The following is a 21,388-nucleotide window of genomic DNA, read 5'->3' as shown; positions in this document are numbered from 1 at the left end:
TGGACCCACCTCTGCCAGTTCCTCTCTGCCTGTGAGTCCTTCCGAGACTCACGGGCAGAGATTATGCCACAGATTATACCGACGAGAACTGGGAAGAAGTGCGGCGCTGGCTGAAGAAGGAACCAGGAGCTTTTGATTGAAGCTTGGTGGCGAAATATGCCTGTGAGATTGACAGAAAGAGGTATGGCGCATCTGCTGGCATCTGGCCCTTGGCTTTTTAATTTAGGGCTCATTGACCACACAAGTTCCTGCGAGCCTCTCTTGGGCTGGATAGTTATGTAACCACTGCATTGTTTCAGCCCTTTCCCAGGGGTTCAAGACATCTAAAATGGCTCCACCATATAGAAACCCAATGATTAAGAAAAAAAGGATGGAGAACTGGGTGATCAAAACCAGCTTGCTATAGATGAGACTGGAGGAGCAAAGCCAGGTTTGTGACAATGGAGGAGAGAATCATTAGATGGAATTCCAGGGCCCCACCTCTCCGGACTGCCCCCCTGGCATGGTTGTCAGCCTACATAGCCCAGCCCTTGCACTTACAGGAGGGTGCTGGAGCCAGAAAGCCCCTCAGCTAGAGTCATCCAAATTTATAGAGACAGGATTGTCTTCCCTGTTCTTTTAGAATTAAATTTAGTTTAAAATTGAGAAGGAAGGACTTTAGGGAAGGTAACTATTGGAGAGCTGGAAGACGGAAGACCAAAAAAGAACACAGCTTGAGGAGGGAGAAACCATTAGTTTGATGAGAAGATCTGCTGAGGCAGGAGAGAGGAAAGCTTAGAACTCCAACCGTGCAGAGGTTTTGCAGGTGTACAGGTATTATGGAGGTGGCCTTCACTGAGAAAGACTCCTACGCCCAGCATTTTGTCCCTAAAGATCACCTGAAAACGTATCATTGCTTTGATCCTGAGAGAAAAGACATGAGCTCCCTCTTTGTCTTTGGTCTGAACGCTCTCCACAAGGCTTTCCGCTCAGGTAAGTTTTGAGAACTTTTGTTTGTTTGTGAGCTCCGGTGACACTGGTAACCTGAGAACAAAATATCTCCATTACTTTGATTACTCCAGTTTGTGATGCACAGGGCTGCCAACTTCATTGCTGACCTCAGACCCTGGGCCATTAAGAGAAAGGTGATCTGCAGAGAGTCAGTTCAGTGTAGTGGTGAAGTGTCCAGACTGTTATCTGGGAGAACCAGGTTTGATTCCCCACTCCTCCACATGCAACTGCCAAAGTGACCTTGGGTCACTCATTTCAGAGCTGTTCTGCCCAAGAGAATCTTCTGGCAGAGCTCTCTCAGCCCCACCAACTTCACAGGGTGACTGTTGCGGGGAGGGGAAGGGAAAGGCGATTGTAAGCCGCTATGAGACTCTGAGTGAAGGGCAGGGTATACATCCGATCTCTTCTCTTCTTCTTCTTCTTCTTCTGCATCCTGAACAGGCTGGCCAGCTAGTCTAGTGGCCAACATTCTATCTTTTTGCTATGTTCAGAAGCGGGCAAGTGAAGCTTTTTGTGGCATGGCGGTATAATAACTTCATCTCAACCAGTAAATACAGTCCCATTAAGACGCTGATAAAGGGACAGAACACTTTCTCTGGTGTCCAGCTGTCACCCCTACCCATACAATGCATCACCTGCTAATTCCATTGCAGCTACTTGCTTCTAAAGGCAGAAGAGCAAACCAGTCACTTGGTGTTTCCCGGCCAGCTGGTAACCTCAATCCAATACCTCCTGACAAAGAGACGGGGGCTGTCATCTCTGATTCAAGTTGCCACACCCAGGTCTCCCAAATCCTAGTAATCTTATTTTCAGACTTTGTGTGTGTGTGGGGGGGGGGGGGGGTGTTTGAGTTTGCCAGAGTGAGAAGTGGAAAAAAGTCGATGGGTGAGCAGGAGACAGGGGTTTCCAGGTCTGTGCTGGCTGCAGACAGGAGCTTTTGGGGGCTGACACAGGGAGAAGGGAAGGGGCTGCGCAACATTTATTTATTTATTTATCAGATTTATACCCCACCCTCCCCTGACAGGCTCAGGGCGGCTAACGGTTTAAAAACACTAGCAATTTACAAACATATTAAAATTAGATATATAAAAAACATTTCCATACATATTAAAAATCCGAGATGGCAAGCTTCTGATTTCCATTATAACAGGAGTGGCCAATGGTAGCTCTCCAGATGTTTTTTGCCTACAACTCCCATCAGCCCTAGCCAGCATGGCAAAAAACATCTGGAGAGCTACCGTTGGCCACCCCTGCATTATATTAATTCAGTGAGATTGTCGATGTGAAGGTAGGAGAGCCAGTTTGGTGTAGGAGAGCCAGTTTGGTGTAGTGGTTAAGTGTGCAGACTCTTACCTGGGAGTACCGGATTTGATTCCCCACTCCTCCACTTGCACCTGCTGGAGTGGCCTTGGGTCAGCCATAGCTCTGGCAGAGATTGTCCTTGAAAGGGCAGCTGCTGCAAGAGCCCTCTCCAGCCCCGCCCACCTCACAGGGTGTCTGTTGTGAGGGAGGAAGGGAAAGGAGATTGTGAGCCACTCTGAGACTCTTCAGAGTGGAGGGTGGGATATAAATCCAATATTTTCTTCTTCTTCTTCTTCTTCTTCTAATAGCCACTTCCCCCTAATCATTAAAGGTGAGTTTGAAAAATTCGGTCTTACAGGCCCTGCGGAACCGTGGCAGGTCCCACAGGGCCCTGATGTTTTCGGGGAGGGCATTCCACAAAGTGGGGGCTGTTACCGAGAACGCTCTGGCTCTAGTGCTGGTCAATTGAGCTTCTTTCAGTCCAGGGATCTTAAGGAGATTTCGAGACCCTGAACATAGTGCTTTCTGGGGTACGTATGGGGAAAGGCGGTCCCAAAGGTTGACAGGTCCCAGGCCATATAGGGCTTTAAAGGTTATGACCAGCACCTTGAAGCGAATCCGGAATGCCACAGGCAACCAATGTAACATGGAAATGTCCCTTCTGGGCGGATAGCAGAAAGTGATGTCATTACTGAGCAATTTTGGGGTGGAACCTGAGGGGGGAGCAGCTCGGGGAGGGGAGGGTCTTCAATGGGGTCTAAGGCCAGAGAGTCCACCTTCCAAAGTGACCATTTTCTCCGGGCAAACTGACATCTGGCACCAGGAAATGAGATACAATAGCAGGATATGGTAGGGTTGCCAGCCTTCAGGTGGGGCCTGGGGATCTTCCACTTTTACAAGTGCTCTCCAGCTGGAAGAGAGCTGCTCCCCTGGAGAAAATGGCTGCTGTGAAGGGCATTGTACCATACTGAGGCCCCTCCCTTCCCCAAACTCCACCATCTTCTGGATCCACCCCCAAGGTCTCCAGGCATTTTCCAACACAGATCTGGCAACCCTACAGGATATGGTTCTGCATGTGGAATAGTTAATTTTAAGCTGAACTACACAATATACTACCCTCAGAGATGTCCCCAGCTTGGGTCTTCTAAGGTTCTGCATTGCACAGAAGTGCATGGGTCTGATTCAGATTGGGATAGTGGTACACAGAGAAAAACCCCCTCCTGTGCTGTCTTCCAGACCCAAAAGTGTCGCAAGAAGTCCCGTCTGCCCCACTAGGGGCTGCATGTATACTGATGAGCTACACCATGGGGCAAACAGCCCTCCACCCCCGGGCCATTTCAAATTAGGAAAACAGCACGGAAGAAGTTCTAAGCCCCTTTCTCTGTGCTCCAAAGTTCCAATCCACATCTGGGAAGTCCCTCTACTCCTGACCCAGGCACATTCCAGGGAAGATGCAATGGATCATTAAACCCACAGAAGGCCCTTGTGGTCAGGGGAAGACATATTTCGGCTGCTGTTCTGGGTCTACCTACTTCCTATTGATTTCTGAAGATTTCATGAAACATGGCCTCAGTCTCAGCTCATTGATTTTCTTCATTTCCAACCTGTCTTTCTCCCCAAATGAAGCCGGAACAGAACCGCAGCTTTTAAGTCCAGTCCTAATTTAGTGAAGAAGTGAGCCCTATACCCCTTAACCAAAACTAACTTGTTAAAGGAGGCATCAGATTGCACCGTTAACTATCTTGAAAAACACACAGTATTACACAGGGTTCATTTTCAATTTCAGTTTCAGTTTATTTCAATTTATATCTCGCCTTTCCCGCCGAAGCGGCTCAGAGCAGCTATTTTGTAAAAAAGTAGGTGGTGGAGCTCATCCAGGGATTGTTATGCAGCTGCACATACTATTCAATGGACAAGGAGGTGGAACTCTCAGAAAGGTTCAGGAGCTGTGTTCCTGTGAGCTCCCACTGAATCCGAGACCAGGTGTTACAAGATCTAGAAGCTACTTGGCACTAAGGTTGCCAAGTCCAATTCAAGAAATATCTGGGGACTTTGGGGGTAGAGCCAGGAGACTTTGGGGGTGGAGCCAGGAGACATTAGGGGTGGAGCCAAGATCAAGGCTGTGACAAGCATAATGGAACTCCAAAGGGAGTTCTGGCCATCACATTTAAAGGGACGGCACACCTTTTCAATTCCTTCCTTCCATAGGAAATAATGAAGGATAGGGGCACCTTCTTTTGGGGCTCATAGAATTGGACCCCCTGGTCCAATCGTTTTGAAACTTGGTGGGTATTTTGGGGGAAGGCACTAGATGCTATACTGAAAATTTGGTGCATCTACCCCAAAAAACAGCTCCCCCCCCCCAGAGTCTCAGATACCCATGGATCAATTCTCCATGATTTTCTATGGGAATAAATCTCCATAGGGAATAACAGTTCCCAGCAGACATTTCCCTCCCCTCCCCCCGCTTTCTGATGACCCTGAAGTGGGGGGAGGGCCTCCAAACTGGGGGATCCCCTGCCCCCACCTGGGGATTGGCAACCCTACTTGGCACAAAGAATTAAAATGCTTTCCAAACTGTAGATGAAGGTATCAGTCTCTAACCTCAGCCATTCGGGATGCCAGCCTCCAGGTGGGGCCTGGAGATCTCCCTGAATTACAGCTGACCTCCAGGCTATAGAGGACAGCTCCCCTGGAGAAAAGGGCTGCTTTGGGCTGTGGACTCTCTGGCATTATACACCACTGAAATCTTTCCCTGCCCCAAACCTCTCCAACATCAAATGCCCATGAATTTTTCAAACTGGAATTGGCAAGCCTCTCATCTTGTGATCAAGAGTTGGCAGTTCTAGCCATGGCCTTAATGGGAGAGCACATCTGCTGACTTGGAAGTTTCCCCTGCGGCTCTCGGAGAAGTGTTGATCCGTTCAAGCCCCCCAAGAAGCACAGTTGAGCAAAAACAAGCTCTGTGGGGTCAGCTTGTGTGACCCAAATGTGTGATGTGATGCAGGTGACCTTAAGGGAGACACCCTGATTGATATCGGAAGTGGGGCCTCCATCTACCAGCTTCTCTCGGCCTGCGAGTCCTTCCGAGAGATCATTGCCACAGATTATTCCGACCAGAGCCGGGAGGAGATGCTGCGGTGGCTGAGGAAGGAGCCGGGAGCTTTCGACTGGGGGCCAGAGGTGAAATATGTCTGCAAGTTGGAAGGGGAAAGGTATGTATGTGGAGCTGTAGGGTTGCAACCCCCAGGGAGGACTTGGAGTTCTCCCAGAATTAAAATTCAGCTCCAGACTATCGAAATCAGTTCTCCTAGAGAAATCTGGCTGGTTTGCAAGGTGGACTGTATGGCATTATGCCCTGCTGAGTCCCTCCCCTCCCCAAATGCCACCCACCCCAGGCTGCACCCCCAAATGTCCAGGAATTTCCCAGACTGGAGGTGGCAGCCCTACTTGCTAGCTGTCTCCCTTCATGGTCCTGCCGCTCATTCATCTCTCCTGTCACCTTTCTGCCTCCTCCTTCTTGCAGCACCGGCTCCCGGGCTCTCGAGGCAGTTTGGTTTAGTGGTTAAGTGTGCTGACTCCTATCTGGGAGAACTGGGTTTGATTCCCCACTCCAACACTTGCACCTGCTAGCATGGCCTTGGGTCAGCCATAGCTCTGGCAGAGGTTGTCCTTGAAAGGGCAGCTGCTGTGAGAGCCCTCTCCAGCCCCACCCACCTCACAGGGTGTCTGTTGTGGGGGAGGAAGGGAAAGGAGATTGTGAGCCGCTCTGAGACCCTTCGGAGTGGAGGGCGGGATATAAATCCAATATCTTCATCTACCTCACAGGGTGTCTGTGGTGGGGGAGGAAGGGAAAGGAGATTGTGAGCCGCTCTGAGACTCTTCGGAGTGGAGGGCGGGATATAAATCCAATATCTTCATCTACCTCACGGGGTGTCTGTTGTGGGGGAGGAAGGGAAAGGAGATTGTGAGCCGCTCTGAGACTCTTCGGAGTGGAGGGCGGGATATAAATCCAATATCTTCATCCACCTCACGGGGTGTCTGTTGTGGGGGAGGAAGGGAAAGGAGATTGTGAGCCGCTCTGAGACTCTTTGGAGTGGAGGGTGGGATATAAATCCAATATCTTCATCTACCTCATAGGGTGTCTGTTGTGGGGGAGGAAGGGAAAGGAGATTGTGAGCCGCTCTGAGACTCTTCGGAGTGGGTGGCGGGATACAAATCCAATATCTTCATCTACCTCATAGGGTGTCTGTGGTGGGGGGGAAGGGAAAGGAGATTGTGAGCCGCTCTGAGACTCTTCGGAGTGCAGGGCGGGATATAAATCCAGTATCTTCATCTACCTCACGGGGTGTCTGTTGTGGGGGAGGAAGGGAAAGGAGATTGTGAGCCGCTCTGAGACTCTTCGGAGTGGAGGGCGGGATATAAATCCAATATCTTCATCCACCTCACGGGGTGTCTGTTGTGGGGGAGGAAGGGAAAGGAGATTGTGAGCCGCTCTGAGACTCTTCGGAGTGGAGGGTGGGATATAAATCCAATATCTTCATCTACCTCATAGGGTGTCTGTTGTGGGGAGGAAGGGAAAGGAGATTGTGAGCCGCTCTGAGACTCTTCGGAGTGGAGGGCGGGATATAAATCCAATATCTTCATCCACCTCACAGGGTGTCTGTTGTGGGGGAGGAAGGGAAAGGAGATTGTGAGCCGCTCTGAGACTCTTCAGAGTGGAGGGCGGGATATAAATCCAGTATCTTCATCTACCTCACAGGGTGTCTGTTGTGGGGGAGGAAGGGAAAGGAGATTGTGAGCCGCTCTGAGACTCTTCGGAGTGGAGGGCGGGATATAAATCCAATATCTTCTTCTTCTCTTGGCCTACGGGGAGGCCTTGACTCAAGAGGAGGCCACTGTGTCAATCCTGCTGTGAAAGGATAAAATGCGGTCTCTGATTTAGCTTTATTTCTGATGTAGACCCGCATTTGAAGGTGATCTGGGAGCGACATCTGTCACCACACCATCAATAGCCAGGGTCAGGGAGGGCGGGATATAAGTCCAATTAAATAGATAAATAAACAAAACATTTCTCTTAGTAGCAAAATTGATACCCTCCCTTTCTGCCCTCTCAAGGGCCAGCAAGCCAACTAGCAAAACATGCTTGATAAAGTCAGATCTTTAAACCATGAGAATCAACCCCACATGTATCATTAAAACAAAGTAAAAACAGAGTGAAAATACATAGAACGTCTTGGAAAACTGGACTCATTCCATGATACCTACAAGAAAAAGGGAAATCATATCAATCCTTTTAGCAACTTCAAGAACTCTTTTAGCGTACAACTGGAATTCCCGCAATATTCCGACTGTAAACATAAGGGGTGTTTTCGCACTCACCTTCAGCCGGCGCCGCGACCCTCTTGACGACGGAGGATCTGTGCTGATTTCCCACACGAAGCGCTGGAGCAACCAGAAGAGCCGCCAATTTCCGGCGCGAAGCCCGCTCAAGCGTTTTCCTGCTTCTTGGCGATTTACGTTTGAGCGGGCTTCGCGCCGGAAATTGGCGGCTCTTCTGGTTGCTCCAGCGCTTCGTGTGGGAAATCAGCACAGATCCTCCGTCGTCAAGAGGGTCGCGGCGCCGGCTGAAGGTGAGTGCGAAAACACCCAAGGAGAAACAGGATTTGGGACTATTTTAATCTCAGCAAGCCGGTTTGCCTAAACAAAGACATGCCCCCAATGTTATATGGAAAGAAGATTATAGACTTATGGTACCCGGTGGTGACATATCTAACGGAATAGGATATTTTACTAAAAAATGTACTGTATCATAACCTGATCTTCTTCTAGACAACTTTGTAAATAGCTATTTGAGTTAGTTTGAATGTTTTTACAGGAACCATTTATACACGCTGTTTTGCAATAAATAAAAATTTAAAAAATACATAGAACACCAGGGCTTTTTTGGTTGAAAAAACCCAGCAGGAACTCATTGGCATATTAAGCCACACCCCCAACACCAAGCCAGCCAGAACTGCAGTCCTGTGCGTTTCTACTCAAAAAAAGCCCTGTAAAACACGAATTAAAACATTCATCAGGAAGGGGAGATCACTGAGGCAACACCAAATGAAACAAAAACGTCTTCACCCACCAGCAGAAGGGGACAGACAAATGCTGCCGGGGAGAAGAGAATTGCAGAGCATTGGGGCCACAACTGAGAAGCCCCTGGTTACCCCATACCCGAGGCCCAAGGGCACACAAAGCAGGTCCTCCAAAGATGACCATAGTGGTTAGGCAGGTTTTCCCCAGTTCCTACTTTTCCTCAATCTTCTCTTTTGAGGGAAACGTTGTTCAGCGTGGCAAAAAAAGAACATATAAGGAGAGTATGAAGTTCCAACCTAGGATCAGCATAGGGGTAGTATATAAACACCTAGTTTCTTTAAATGAAGCAAAGTCCTTAGGGCCAGATGAATTGCATCCAAGCATTCTAAAAGAGTTTGCAGATGTAATTTCTGAGCCTCTGGCTATTATTTTTGAGAATTCTTGGAGAACAGGAGAAGTGCCAGAAAATTGGAGGCAGGTGAATGTTGTCCCCTTCTTCAAGAAGGGGAAAAAAGATGAGCCGGCTTGACGTCTATACCTGGAAAAGTTTAGAACAAATAATCAAACAGTCGGTCCTGGAACATTTAGATAGAATGGATATGATTACTAAGAGCCAGCATGGTTTTCTCAAGAACAAGTCATATCAGACTAATCTGATCTCTTTCTTTTGAGAAAGTGACTACCTTGCTGGATCAGGAGAAAGCTGTAGACATTGTTTATCTTGATTTCAGTAAGGCTTTTGATAAGGTTCCACATACTATCCTTGTTGAAAAGTTGGTAAAATGTGGTTTGGATCCTGTTACCGTTAGGTGGATCTGTAACTGGTTGACAGATCACACCCAAAGAGTGCTTGTGAATGGTTCCTCATCCTCTTGGAGAGGAGTGACAAGTGGAGTGCCTCAAGGATCTGTCCTGGGACCTGTTTTGTTCAGCATCTTTGTCAATGATTTGGATGAAGGAATAGAGGGAATGCTTATTAAATTTGCAGATGATACTAAATTGGGAGGGGCTGCAAACACAGAAGACAACAGAAACAGGATACAGGATGACCTTGACCGGCTGGAAAACTGGGCTAAAATCAATAAAATGAATTTTAATAGAGATAAATGTAAAGTTCTGCATTTAGGTAGGAAAAATCCCATGCATGGTTATAAGATGGGGGAGACTTGTCTTAGCAGTAGTATGTGCGAAAAGGATCTAGGGGTCTTAGTGGATCATACGCTGAACATGAGTCAACAGTGTGATGTGGTGGCTAAAAAGGCAAATGCAATTTTGGGCTGTATCAACAGAAGTCTAGTGTCCAGATCACATGATGTAATGGTATCACTTTACTCTGCTCTGGTAAGACCTCACCTGGAGTCTTGTGTTCAGTTTTGGGCACCACATTTTAAGAAGGATATAGACAAACTGGAAAGGGTCCAGAGGAGGGCGACGAAGATGGTGAGGGGTCTGAAGACCAAGTCCTATGAGGAAAGGTTGAAGGAGCTGGGGATGTTTAGCCTGGAGAGGAGGCGGCTGAGAGGTGATATGATCACCATCTTCAAGTATCAACAGAAGTATGGTGTCCAGATCACATGATGTGATGGTGCCACTTTACTCTGCTCTGGTAAGACCTCACCTGGAGTCTTGTGTTCAGTTTTGGGCACCACATTTTAAGAAGGATATAGACAAACTGGAAAGGGTCCAGAGGAGGGCGACGAAGATGGTGAGGGGTCTGGAGACCAAGTCCTATGAGGAAAGGTTGAAGGAGCTGGGGATGTTTAGCCTGGAGAGGAGGTGGCTGAGAGGTGATATGATCATCATCTTCAAGTCCTTGAAGGGCTGTCATATAGAGGATGGTGTGGAATTGTTTTCTGTGGCCCCGGAAGGTAGGACCAGGACCAATGGGTTGAAATTAAATCAAAAGAGTTTCCAGCTCAACATTAGGAAGAACTTTCTGACCATTAGAGCGGTTCCTCAGTGGAACAGGCTTCCTCCTCGGAAGGTAGTGGGCTCTCTTTCTTTGGAGGTTTTTAAACAGAGGCTAGATGGCCATCTGACAGCAATGAAGATCCTGTGAATTTAGGGGGAATTTGTGTCAGAACTTGTATCTTTGCTGCTGGTCCTCTGTAATGTGACCAATGCTGTATGGTAGTTTTATTGTGGCTTGGAGCTGTATTGTTACTGAACCAAACTGACTCCATGTTGTAACCTCTGCTTAACCCAGAGTGCCTGAATAGTAATTAACCTTGCCCCACTGGTATCCAAAATATTTGGGGCTGTAGAATGAATTATGTCTTGTCTCTGCACATTCTCACACTGGGACCCTTTGAAGCCGAACAGCATGGCCTTCGGAGTAGGGAGGCATCCTCTCTACTGATAGTGATGGTGAGAAGACAGCTGCGCCCTACAATGTGAATTGTGGCTTTGTGAGATGTTTGCTTTACGTGTATAAAACAAGCTGATGCTGGCTCTCGCCATTACTGTTATCTTGCCTTTTCCAGCACCTAGTTCTCCTCAATAAAATCCTAGCTTTGTAACTAAGTATGGGATCCGTTTGAAGTTCTTGAGTTCTGACATTATAACAGTAATCCTATTGTTCGTGGCTTATCTGTACTGGAGGCTTGGCTCGATGGCGGCAAAAGTACCAGACGACGGAGAGCCCACCACCCCATCGGAGGACCCGCCGCTCGACCCAAACGTGACGGGGGTCCGACGCAAAATTAAGGTTCCAGCGCCCTTCTCGGTCGACGCCGCCTTCCCGGCCCCGCGAACCTGGAGCCCGCGGAAGTCCACGGCAGCAATCGACACCGCGGAGCAGCGGTATCGAAGCATGTTGGGCGAAGGAGGGGCAGGAGACGACGACGAGGGCCAGGCGGAGGGCACGGAGCCCCGAGGGGGGGAAGACCCGATCCGGACCCTCCGCAACGAACTATTCGATTGGGTGCGGGAAATCCACGGCGATGTGCACCGTTCCCGCGTGACGATGGCCGAGGAGATGCAGCAGAACCTGGGCGCTATCCACGACCAGCTCCGCACTTTGCAAACCGCGGTCCTGGGGATACCGTATGGAGTGTTGCCACTGGGGCAACCGCCTGTCGCCCCGCCGGCCCCCGCCCCGCAGGCTCCAGCTGCCCCGGCGCCGCCGGCCCCAGCGGCCCCGGCACCTCCGGCTCCGCCGGCTCCGGCCGCCCCGGCACCGCCGGCGCCGCCCGCACCAGGGGCCCCGGCCGCCCCGGCGCCGCCTGCACTACCCGGTCCGATCCCGCCGGCCCTACCGGGCCCAGCACCGCCGCCTGGGGCGCCGCGAGCGCCAGGAGGGGCCGAGGGACGGGGAAGAGAGCTGAAGATTACGTTCGATGGGAATCCGGAGGACGTGGAATACTTTACTATTCAGTGCGACACGTTTTTCACCCACTGGGGCGCCGACTACCCTACCGAGGCCAGCCGAGTGTACCACATCGCGTCTCGACTGAGAGGGGCGGCCCGCAAATGGTATGTGGGGCTTTTCATGGGAAGAAAGCCCGAATTAGCTACCGTGGCAGGGTTCCTGCACGCGATGCTCCGCCAGTATGGAGATCCCTTGCGGGAGGAGAAGGCGGTCGCTGCCCTCCAACGCATCGAACAGGGCAACCGCTCCACCCGCGAGTACGCCACCGAATTCCTGGGGTACTGTGCGGCAGCGAGGGGATGGAACGAGGTCATGAAATACACCGCGTTCATCAACGGGTTGAATCCGAGCATCCTCGACCGCTGTTACAGTCAAGGAAGGCCCGACACGCTGGTCGGCTGGATCCAACTGGCCGGGGAAGTGGAGACCAACCTCCAACACGTGGGGATGAGGAGACAGCAACTAGCGAGGAAGGGAGCCAAACACACCCCAACTAAATCCGAAGGGAAGAAGGCTCCGACGACCTCCACCCCGTCTCCCGCCCGCAAGTGCTTCCAATGCGGGGACCCAAATCATCTTGCTGCTAACTGCCCTGGGAAAGCGGGATCCACACCACCCACGGCGCGGCCAACCACCCCGGGCCCGAAGAAGAAGAAGAGCAGCCGATCGAAGGAGCCCAGTCGGGGCTCCGTCGCCACTTCCTTGGCGACTGACGAGGATTTTACCACCAGCCTGGCGGCAGTCGAAGAATCGACCGAGGAGTCGGACGATACCGAGTCGGCGGGAAACGACAGCGACCTGCTTTAATGGGTGCCGCAAAGCAGGTCCAACAACAGCCGGCACTCCTCACGGTGAGAGCAACTGGGGGTTTACTTTTTATGGCCGTCACCCTCCTTAACCCGAACCTTAAGAGATTCATGCACGCCCGAGCGCTAATCGACTCAGGGTGTAACAGGGACTTGATCACCCCCCGCCTAGTTGAGGCGCTGGGATTAGCCACCTCGCCCCTGCCGCAACCGATGCAGTTCCAGCAAATGGACGGGGGGCCCATGAGAGGGGAACCATGTACTTTAGAAACTCAGGCGGTCCCGGTAGGGACTGAGGAGCATTGGGGAATTGAGACTTTCGTAATCGCCCCCTCCTGCTCTTTCGACGTGGTAGTAGGCTCAGCTTGGCTCGCCCGCCACCAACCCGACATAAGGTGGGAGGAACAGCTCGTCCGGTTCCCGGATTGGAGGTGCGAGCATCACCACTGGCGCCCCGAGTGGGGGCCGCACGCTCCCCCCCAAAACATGCGGGCGTGCCTCACACTCGAGGAAGTCGCCTCCATCCCCAAGGAGTACCGAGACTTAAAGCTGGCATTTAGCGAGAAGGAAGCGGATGAGCTACCGCCCCACCGCCCTACAGACTGTGCCATTGAGCTAATCCCAGGGCAGCAGCTTCCCAAAGCGAAACTGTACTCCATGGGTTGGGCGGAGAAAGCTGAACTCCGAAAGTTTTTGGACAAAAATCTAAAGCGTGGCTTTATTCGACCCGCCACAGCTCCCCATGCCGCCCCTGTCCTGTTCCGAAAGAAGAAGGACGGGTCGCTTAGGCTTTGCACAGATTTTCGTGCGATAAACGGGATTTCCATGTCCAACGCCTACCCGATCCCGTTGATAAAGGACTTATTAAACACCGTAGCAAAGGGGAAAGTATTTACCAAACTCGACCTCCGAGACGCTTACTTCCGCGTCCGCATCAAAGAGGGGGACGAGTGGAAGACAGCCTTCAACACCCCACTGGGACAATTTGAGTACCTTGTCATGCCGTTTGGGCTACAGGGAGCCCCGGGTGTTTTTATGAACTTTATTAATGAAGTGCTGCGGGACTTCCTGTTCAAGGGGGTGGTGGTGTACCTTGATGACATCATTATCTATTCACAAGATCTAAAGTCTCATGTGCCTTTGGTCAGAAAAGTGTTAAGCACCCTTTGTAAACACAAACTGTATGCCAAATTGTCAAAATGTGAATTCCACAAGACCGAACTGGATTACTTGGGCTTCCGGGTGTCGGGGGAGGGATTGTCCATGGACCCCGCAAAGGTCCAAGCGGTGTTAGACTGGGAACCCCCTCGAACCCGCAAGCAGTTACAAAGTTTTATCGGGTTCGCTAACTTTTACCGCGACTTCATAAAGGGGTTCGCCACGGTCATGCTCCCTCTTACAGAACTCCTCAAAACGAAAGGGAAGGGCGACGAGGCTAAAAAACCCGGCGCACGCCTAACGTGGACGCCTGACTGTCAAAAAGCTTTCACTGAGCTAAAACGCCTCTTCACCTCCGAACCCGTGCTGGCTCATCCTGACGAACTTAAGCCCTTTGTGGTCCAATGCGACGCCTCCGACGCCGCTGTAGGAGCCATATTAATGCAGAGGGGAGAAAATGGGGTGCTCCGACCCTGTGCCTATATTTCCAGGAAATTTTCCAATGAACAAAGAAACTGGTCGGTCTGGGACAAAGAGGCATTTGCAGTCATGTTTGCCTTAAAAACCTGGCGCTCCTGGCTTGAAGGAGCGAGAGTCCCCTTCGAAATCTGGACCGATCACAAAAACCTGGAAGCCCTCACGGGGCGTCGCAAAATGACTGCAAAACAGATCCGGTGGGCAGGCTTCTTTGCTAAATTTGATTTTGTGTTGAAACACATTCCGGGCTCAAAAAACTTTTTAGCGGACGCCCTTTCCCGCCTGCCCCAACACGACAGTCTCAGGGAGGAGGTGGTGGACTCACTAATTTCCCCCTCAGCCATCGCGGGGGGGGGTCACCACCCGCTCCGGTAAACAGACCAACCCACCGGACTTAGAGTTACTTTCTCGGTTCCTCTCAGAGTACAAACAAGAAACTGACCGCCCCCCCAACTTGGTCAAAGCCGAGAACGGGCTCTGGTTACATAACGAAAAAATCTATGTGCCCGATCCCCTCAGGAAGGAGGTTTTGGACCGCTGCCACTCAAGCCGCTTGGCCGGCCACTTTGGTTATGTCAAAACACTCAACTTGCTCACCCGCCAATTTTGGTGGCCGAAAATGAAAAAAGATGTTTCAGAATTTGTACTCTCATGTCCCACTTGCCTCATGGCAAAACGAAGGGGGGGCAAACCTCCGGGCCACCTGGTTCCCCTCCCTACAGCCACCCGACCTTGGTCGGTAGTCTCCATGGACTTCATTGTAGAGCTCCCGCCCTCACAGGGCAAAACAGTCATCTTGGTCGTAGTCGACACCTTTTCGAAGCAGGCTCACTTCATTCCTTGCAAACAGTTACCTACAGCCAAAAAACTTGCCCAGCTCTTTTTCACTCACATTGTACGCCTACACTCATTCCCAGACAAGGTCATTAGTGACCGCGGAACGCAGTTCGTTGCCAACTTCTGGCGGGAGTTCTGCAAACTAGCTGGCATTGAGCAAGGACTGAGTTCTGCCTACCACCCCCAGTCGGACGGACAGACGGAGAGGGTTAATGGCCTTCTAGAACAATACCTCCGCTGTTTCATTAATTTCCAACAGTCCAACTGGGTGGATCTCCTCCCTTTTGCAGAATACGGCTACAACAATAGCCTCCATAGCTCAACCAAAACCTCCCCTTTTCAAATCATCAATGGTTACGAGGGCAAGCCGTTCCCTACGCTCGCCCTCCCAGCCAGCCCATCCCAGCCAACATCATGCCAACAATGGTGGGAGGGACTTCGTGAAGGCTGGAAGGGAATTCAGGAAAACCTGGAGGAAGCGAAAAAAGCCTACAAAAAACAGTTTGACAAAAAACACTCTCCGGAGTGGGATCTGAAGGTGGGGGATACAGTTTTCCTGTCGACAAAGAACCTTCCCCTTCCCCAGTCCTGCCGCAAACTTGCACTGAAGTTCCTAGGACCTTTCAAAATCAAAAGGGTGATAAATAAAGTAACGGTAGAACTCGAACTACCCAAATCACTAAGTAAGATCCATCCTGTTTTTCATTGCAGCTTGCTTCGGAAAGACCCTGGTGCTACGTCCTTCCATCCCAGGGCCCCACCGCCCCCTCCGACGACAGTGAGGGGTCAGAGTCACCATGAAGTCCAGGAGATCCTGGACTCCAGAGTCAAACGGGGGAAACTGTATTATTTGATCAGGTGGAAACACTTCCCCCCGAGCTGTGACGAGTGGGTCGAGTCTCAGAATGTAGTGGCACCGCAACTGCTGAAAAAGTTTCACCTACTGTACCCGCACAAGCCCAAGGTCGGCCCCGCGGGAGGGGGCGCTTAGGGGGGGCAGTATGTCAGAACTTGTATCTTTGCTGCTGGTCCTCTGTAATGTGACCAATGCTGTATGGTAGTTTTATTGTGGCTTGGAGCTGTATTGTTACTGAACCAAACTGACTCCATGTTGTAACCTCTGCTTAACCCAGAGTGCCTGAATAGTAATTAACCTTGCCCCACTGGTATCCAAAATATTTGGGGCTGTAGAATGAATTATGTCTTGTCTCTGCACATTCTCACACTGGGACCCTTTGAAGCCGAACAGCATGGCCTTCGGAGTAGGGAGGCATCCTCTCTACTGATAGTGATGGTGAGAAGACAGCTGCGCCCTACAATGTGAATTGTGGCTTTGTGAGATGTTTGCTTTACGTGTATAAAACAAGCTGATGCTGGCTCTCGCCATTACTGTTATCTTGCCTTTTCCAGCACCTAGTTCTCCTCAATAAAATCCTAGCTTTGTAACTAAGTATGGGATCCGTTTGAAGTTCTTGAGTTCTGACAATTTGTGAGTTTCCTGCATTGTGCAGGGGGTTGGACTAGATGACCCTAAAGGTCCCTTCCAACTCTATGGGCGTTTTCGCACTGACCTTCAAGTGGCGCGACCACCCTCTTCACACCGGAGGATCTGCGCAGATTTCACACAAGAAGCGCCGGAGCACCCAAAAGAGCCGGCGACTTCCGTCGCAAAAGCCGCTCAAACGTTTTCCTGCTTCTTGGCGGTTTCCATTTGAGCGGGTTTCGCGACGGAAGTCGCCGGCTCTTTTGGGTGCTCCGGCGCTTCTTGTGCGAAATCCGCGCAGCTCCTCCAGTGTGAAGAGGGTGGTCGCGCCACTTGAAGGTCAGTGCGAAAACGCCCAGTGATTCTATGAAAGGAGCAGGAGGTCATTTAGGTTAAGTCACACTAGGGGTGGAATTCTAGCAAGAGCTCCTTTGCATATTAGGCCACATACCCCTGATGTAGCCAATCCTCCAAGAGCTTACAAAAAAGAGCCTTGTCAGCTCTTGGAGGATTGGCTACATCAAGGTGTGTGGCCTAATATGCAAAGGAGCTCCTGCTAGAATTCCACCTTGAGTCACACACACTTGTCAGTGAGCAGTAAAATCCTAAAATTTTACCCCAGGAAGTCCGAGAAAGGTGTATGCTAATCTATGGGCTAACAAGGCACATGGAATCCTTAATTCACTTTGCCATTTGGTCAAGCTGTCACAAAGGACTAAGTCTTAACGCATTCCTTGAATAGGAATGCTGAGGGTCTAGTGCAAGAGTACAGCAAGCAAACAAGCAATGCATTTTTAAAATTCTTTTATTAGAATTTATCCCTCTAACTCTTTGTCTATTCATTTACCAAATCACCAATTATCTGTGCTTTCTATGTTTTATGCGTATATTCTTTTGTATTGCTTAGGGGCTAAGGCCAATATACTCTTAAGTTAAGAATACATAGAATATAAAAGTTAGCACAGAAACAACAATCAAAACAGATCAAAATAAAATTAATTGGGCCATTCGTGCAAGCTGCAAAGTAACCTTGTACTGTAATGTGCGAGCCACTGCCTTCAGCACGGGTTCCAAAGCTAAAAGGAAGCGGCCAGTGGAAGGTGAACGAAACACAGAACTGAACCTGGGACCTGTGTAGCCGCCGCACCTGCCAGACTTCGGCCTGCTACCCAGAGGAGGAATCCTATACAAGCGTGGTGCTGTCTGCGTCTTTCAAGCAAAGGAGAACGGAGACAGTGGACTGTAAAGAACTGGTACCTTACAAGAGTGATGTGAAATAACATTCTGATTTTGAAAGTGCTACCTTACAAGAGTGGTGTGAAATAACTTTTTTGATTTTTCTGTGGGCATTTAATGAATCTTGGTTTGTGATGATGATCATATAATTGCATCATTAAGAAAGAAATTGCTTAGGCATTTATTTGCAACATAAAAATGCAGTGGTTTATTTCTAGTGTTTTCTAATCCCCAGGTGGGGGCAGGGGATCCCCCGGTTTGGAGGCCCTCCCCCCCGCTTCAGGGTCATCAGAAAGCGGGGGGAGGCGAGGAAAATGTCTTCTGGGAACTCAGTATTCCCTATGGAGACTTATTCCCATAGGAAATAATGGAGAATAGATCCGCGAGTATCTGGGGCTTGGAGGGAGCTGTTTTTTGAGGTAGAGGCACCATATTTTCAGCATGGCGTCCAGTGCCTCTCCCCAAAATACCGCCCCCCCCCAAGTTGCAAAACGATTGGGCCAGGGGGACCAATTCTATGAGCACCAAACGAAGGTGCCTCTATCCTTCATTATTTCCTATGGAAGGACAGGCGTTTAAAAGGTGTGCAGTCCCTTTAAATGTGATGGTCAGAACTCCCTTTGGAGTTCAATGATGCTTGTCACATCCTTGCTCCTGGCTCCACCCCCAAAGTTCCCAGATATTTCTTGAATTGGACTTGGCAACCTTGTTGGAGGTTCTAGCCGGGGAACTCAGCTATCGTGGACCCATGACCAAAGAACGGTACACTCCTTCTATCTGGGATGGCCGTCCTCTTCCATTCAGCAGGCAGCTTTGGGAGGGGCCCACACGGAGCGGTGCGGGAGGGAGGGGGGGGGACACCCACCTAGCCATTCAGAACAGCCGAATCAATCCTGGCAATTGATGGGGTGTTGAAAGATGGCACGATCAAATCACCTTCAAATGTGGGTTAACATCAGCTAGAAGAAAAGGAGTATTTTCTGCCACAGAACCTGGATCATGGCTGGCTCAGGTGGCCCCAGGAAAAGTTGGATCCAGATTCCAGACAGAGAAGGCAGGATGAAAGATAGTGAGGCAAGTCCTACAATTATAGGGCTTCCACAGGGACATGGGCATTTCATTTAATTTTAATGATTAGATTTATATCCTGCCATATCCCACAAGCGGGCTCATATGAACCTATGAAGCTGCCTTCTACTGAATCAGACCCTTGGTCCATCAATGTCAGTATTGTCTACTCAGACTAGCAGCGGCTCTTCAGGGTCTCCAGCGGAGGTTTTTCACACCTACTTGCCTGGACCCTTTTGAGTTGGAGATGCCGGGGATTGAACCTGGGACCTTCTGCTTATCAAGCAGATGCTCTTCCACTGAGCCACCGTCCCTCCCTAGAACATATGAAGCTGCCTTGTACTGAATCAGACCCTGGGCCCATCAAAGTCAGTACTGTCTACTCAGACTGGCAGTGGCTCTCCAGGGTCTCAGCTGAGGTTCTTCACATTTACTTGCCTGGACCCTTTTGAGTTGGAGATGCCGTGGATTGAACCTGGGACCTCCTGCTTACCAAGCAGATGCTCTACCACTAAGCCACAGCCCCATTCATGGCTCTCCAGGGTCTCAAGCTGAGGTTTTTCATGCCATCTTGCCTGGACCCTTTTGAGTTGGAGATGCCGGGGATTGAACCTGGGACCTTCTGCTTACCAAGCAGATGCTCTACCACTGAGCCACCATCCCTCCCTAGAACATATGAAGCTGCCTTCTACTGAATCAGACCCTTGGTCCATCAAAGTCAGTACTGTCTACTCAGACTGGCAGTGGCTCTCCAGGGTCTCAAGCTGAGGTTTTTCACACCTACTTGCCTGGACCCTTTTTAGTTGGAGATGCCGGGGACTGAACCTGGGACCTTCTGTTTACCAAGCAGATGCTCTACCACTGAGCCCCCGTCCCTCCCCTATGCTCATTTTGAGCAATCCAAATCTTGTATAAATTTGTAGCTGGAAACAGGGTCACAAGGTTAAGAGCCCCGTGGCGCAAAGTGGTAAATCTGCAGTACTGCAGTTGGAGCCCTCTGCTCACGACCTGAGTTCGATCCCGGCGAAAGCTGGTTCAGGTAGCCGGCTCCAGGTTGACTCAGCCTTCCATCCTTCCGAGGAGAAAATATATGCTTCGGAGGATATTGTACAATACTCTGTGGCATTGTACCCTGATAGTAAGGTGCCTCCCCTCCCCTAATGCTACCCTCGAGGGTTGCCGATCTTCAGCCGGTAGCTGGAGAGATTCCGCTATCACCAGGCAACAGAGATCAGTTCCCCTGGAGAAAATGGTGGCTTTGGAAGGGGGACTCTTCCCCTCATTGAAGTCCCTCCCCTCCCCAAGCCCCGCCCTCCTCACGCTCCGCCTCCAAAAACATCCGGGTCTTTCGCAACCCAGAGCTGGCAACTCTAGCCAGAAACCCAGTCAGGTGATCTCAGGGAGAAAACATGGGCTGTAGCAGTTCAGCCTGAGGAGCAGCGGAGCTGGGTCTGCACAGGGAGGAATTCTGGTTGGAGCACCTTGCAGTTCTTGATGACCACGTGATATCCACGAGTGTGCGAACCAGCCTTGGAGGAGGAAACTAGTTGGTTTTATCCCCCGCACTTCACTACCCAAATGAGTCTCAGAGCAACTTGCAATTACCTTCCCTTCCTCTCCCCCCCGCCGACACCCTGTGAGGTGGGTGGGGCAGAGAGAGCTCTGAAAGAACCGTGACTGGCCCAAGGTCACCCAGCTGACTGCATGTGAAGGACATGGAAGGACAAATAATGGAAGTTTAGGGCAGAGAGCTTGTCCCATCCATCTTTTATTCTGTTCCAGGGAAAAGTGGGCCCAAAAGGAGGAGAAGGTCCGAAGAACCGTCAAGCAAGTCCTGAAGTGCGACGTGACCCAGCCCAACCCTCTGGCCCCGCTCTCTCTCCCTCCAGCCGACTGCCTGCTCTCCACCTTCTGCCTAGATGTGGCTTGCAAAGACCTGCCCACCTTCCGCAACGCCCTGAAGAACATCAGCTCCCTTGTGAAACCTGGAGGGCATCTCATCTTTTTGGTCAGCCTGGAAGGAACGTTCTACATGGTTGGCCAGCGCCAGTTCTCCCGCCTTTACCTGGACCAGGAATCCGTAGAAGAAGCTGTGAAGGAGGCTGGCTTTGATATTGAGTGGCTGGAAGCGACCAAGTTAAGCCTCCCAGGGGCATTAACTGATGCCAAGGGGGCCTGTTTTCTGGTGGCAAGGAAACACTGAAGGGCATCTGATTAGTGGCATCTGGTTAATGGCACAGGGCCTTAGCCAGGATTCTCCATGTAGTGGGGCACACATAGCCGTGCAGAAATTAGGTATTATTATCCCACCCTCCCTCCAAACCCAGTCACCAGCCAGTTAAACCATGCTTAAAAATGTGAGCCTCTAAAGAGCCCAGCTGGGGGGGGGTGGATTTGCTCCCCACAGATCTAGTCAGTCGTGTGCTCTTTGGGAAGATGCTCAAGAGGTTCTGTTGTCTCTTCCGCCTGGTCTGCAGCACAGCCAAGACTGGGGGGGGGGGGGGGGGAGAGCAGAGCTGCCAATTCTTTCTAAGGATGAGGGAGGGAGAAAAGGAAACCCCCTCAATCAGACCAATG

The 21,388-nt window shown here is 50.6% G+C and overlaps 1 protein-coding gene across 1 annotated transcript; it reads left to right on the top strand.

Annotated features, from left to right (window-relative positions):
• The first annotated feature begins 803 nt into the window (after positions 1–803).
• Positions 804–21,014, top strand: LOC132579944 (nicotinamide N-methyltransferase-like). Its single transcript, XM_060250526.1, has 3 exons — positions 804–972; positions 5,300–5,507; positions 20,594–21,014. The coding sequence occupies exons 1-3, from the start codon at positions 819–821 to the stop codon at positions 21,012–21,014; spliced, it is 783 nt and encodes a 260-aa protein (XP_060106509.1). The 5' UTR covers positions 804–818.
• The last annotated feature ends 374 nt before the right edge of the window (positions 21,015–21,388 follow it).

This window comes from Heteronotia binoei, chromosome 12, assembly GCF_032191835.1.
Source record: "Heteronotia binoei isolate CCM8104 ecotype False Entrance Well chromosome 12, APGP_CSIRO_Hbin_v1, whole genome shotgun sequence".
Lineage (NCBI taxonomy): Eukaryota > Metazoa > Chordata > Lepidosauria > Squamata > Gekkonidae > Heteronotia > Heteronotia binoei.
This window is presented reverse-complemented; position numbering and strand designations above follow the sequence as displayed.

Excerpts from the sequence above, each read along its gene's own strand:
- LOC132579944 (XM_060250526.1), top strand. The coding sequence starts at position 819 with ATGGAGGTGGCCTTCACTGAGAAAGACTCCTACGCCCAGCATTTTGTC. Across the intron at positions 973-5,299 it reads CCACAAGGCTTTCCGCTCAG|GTGACCTTAAGGGAGACACC; the intron begins GTAAGTTTTGAG and ends GATGTGATGCAG. Across the intron at positions 5,508-20,593 it reads TGCAAGTTGGAAGGGGAAAG|GGAAAAGTGGGCCCAAAAGG; the intron begins GTATGTATGTGG and ends ATTCTGTTCCAG.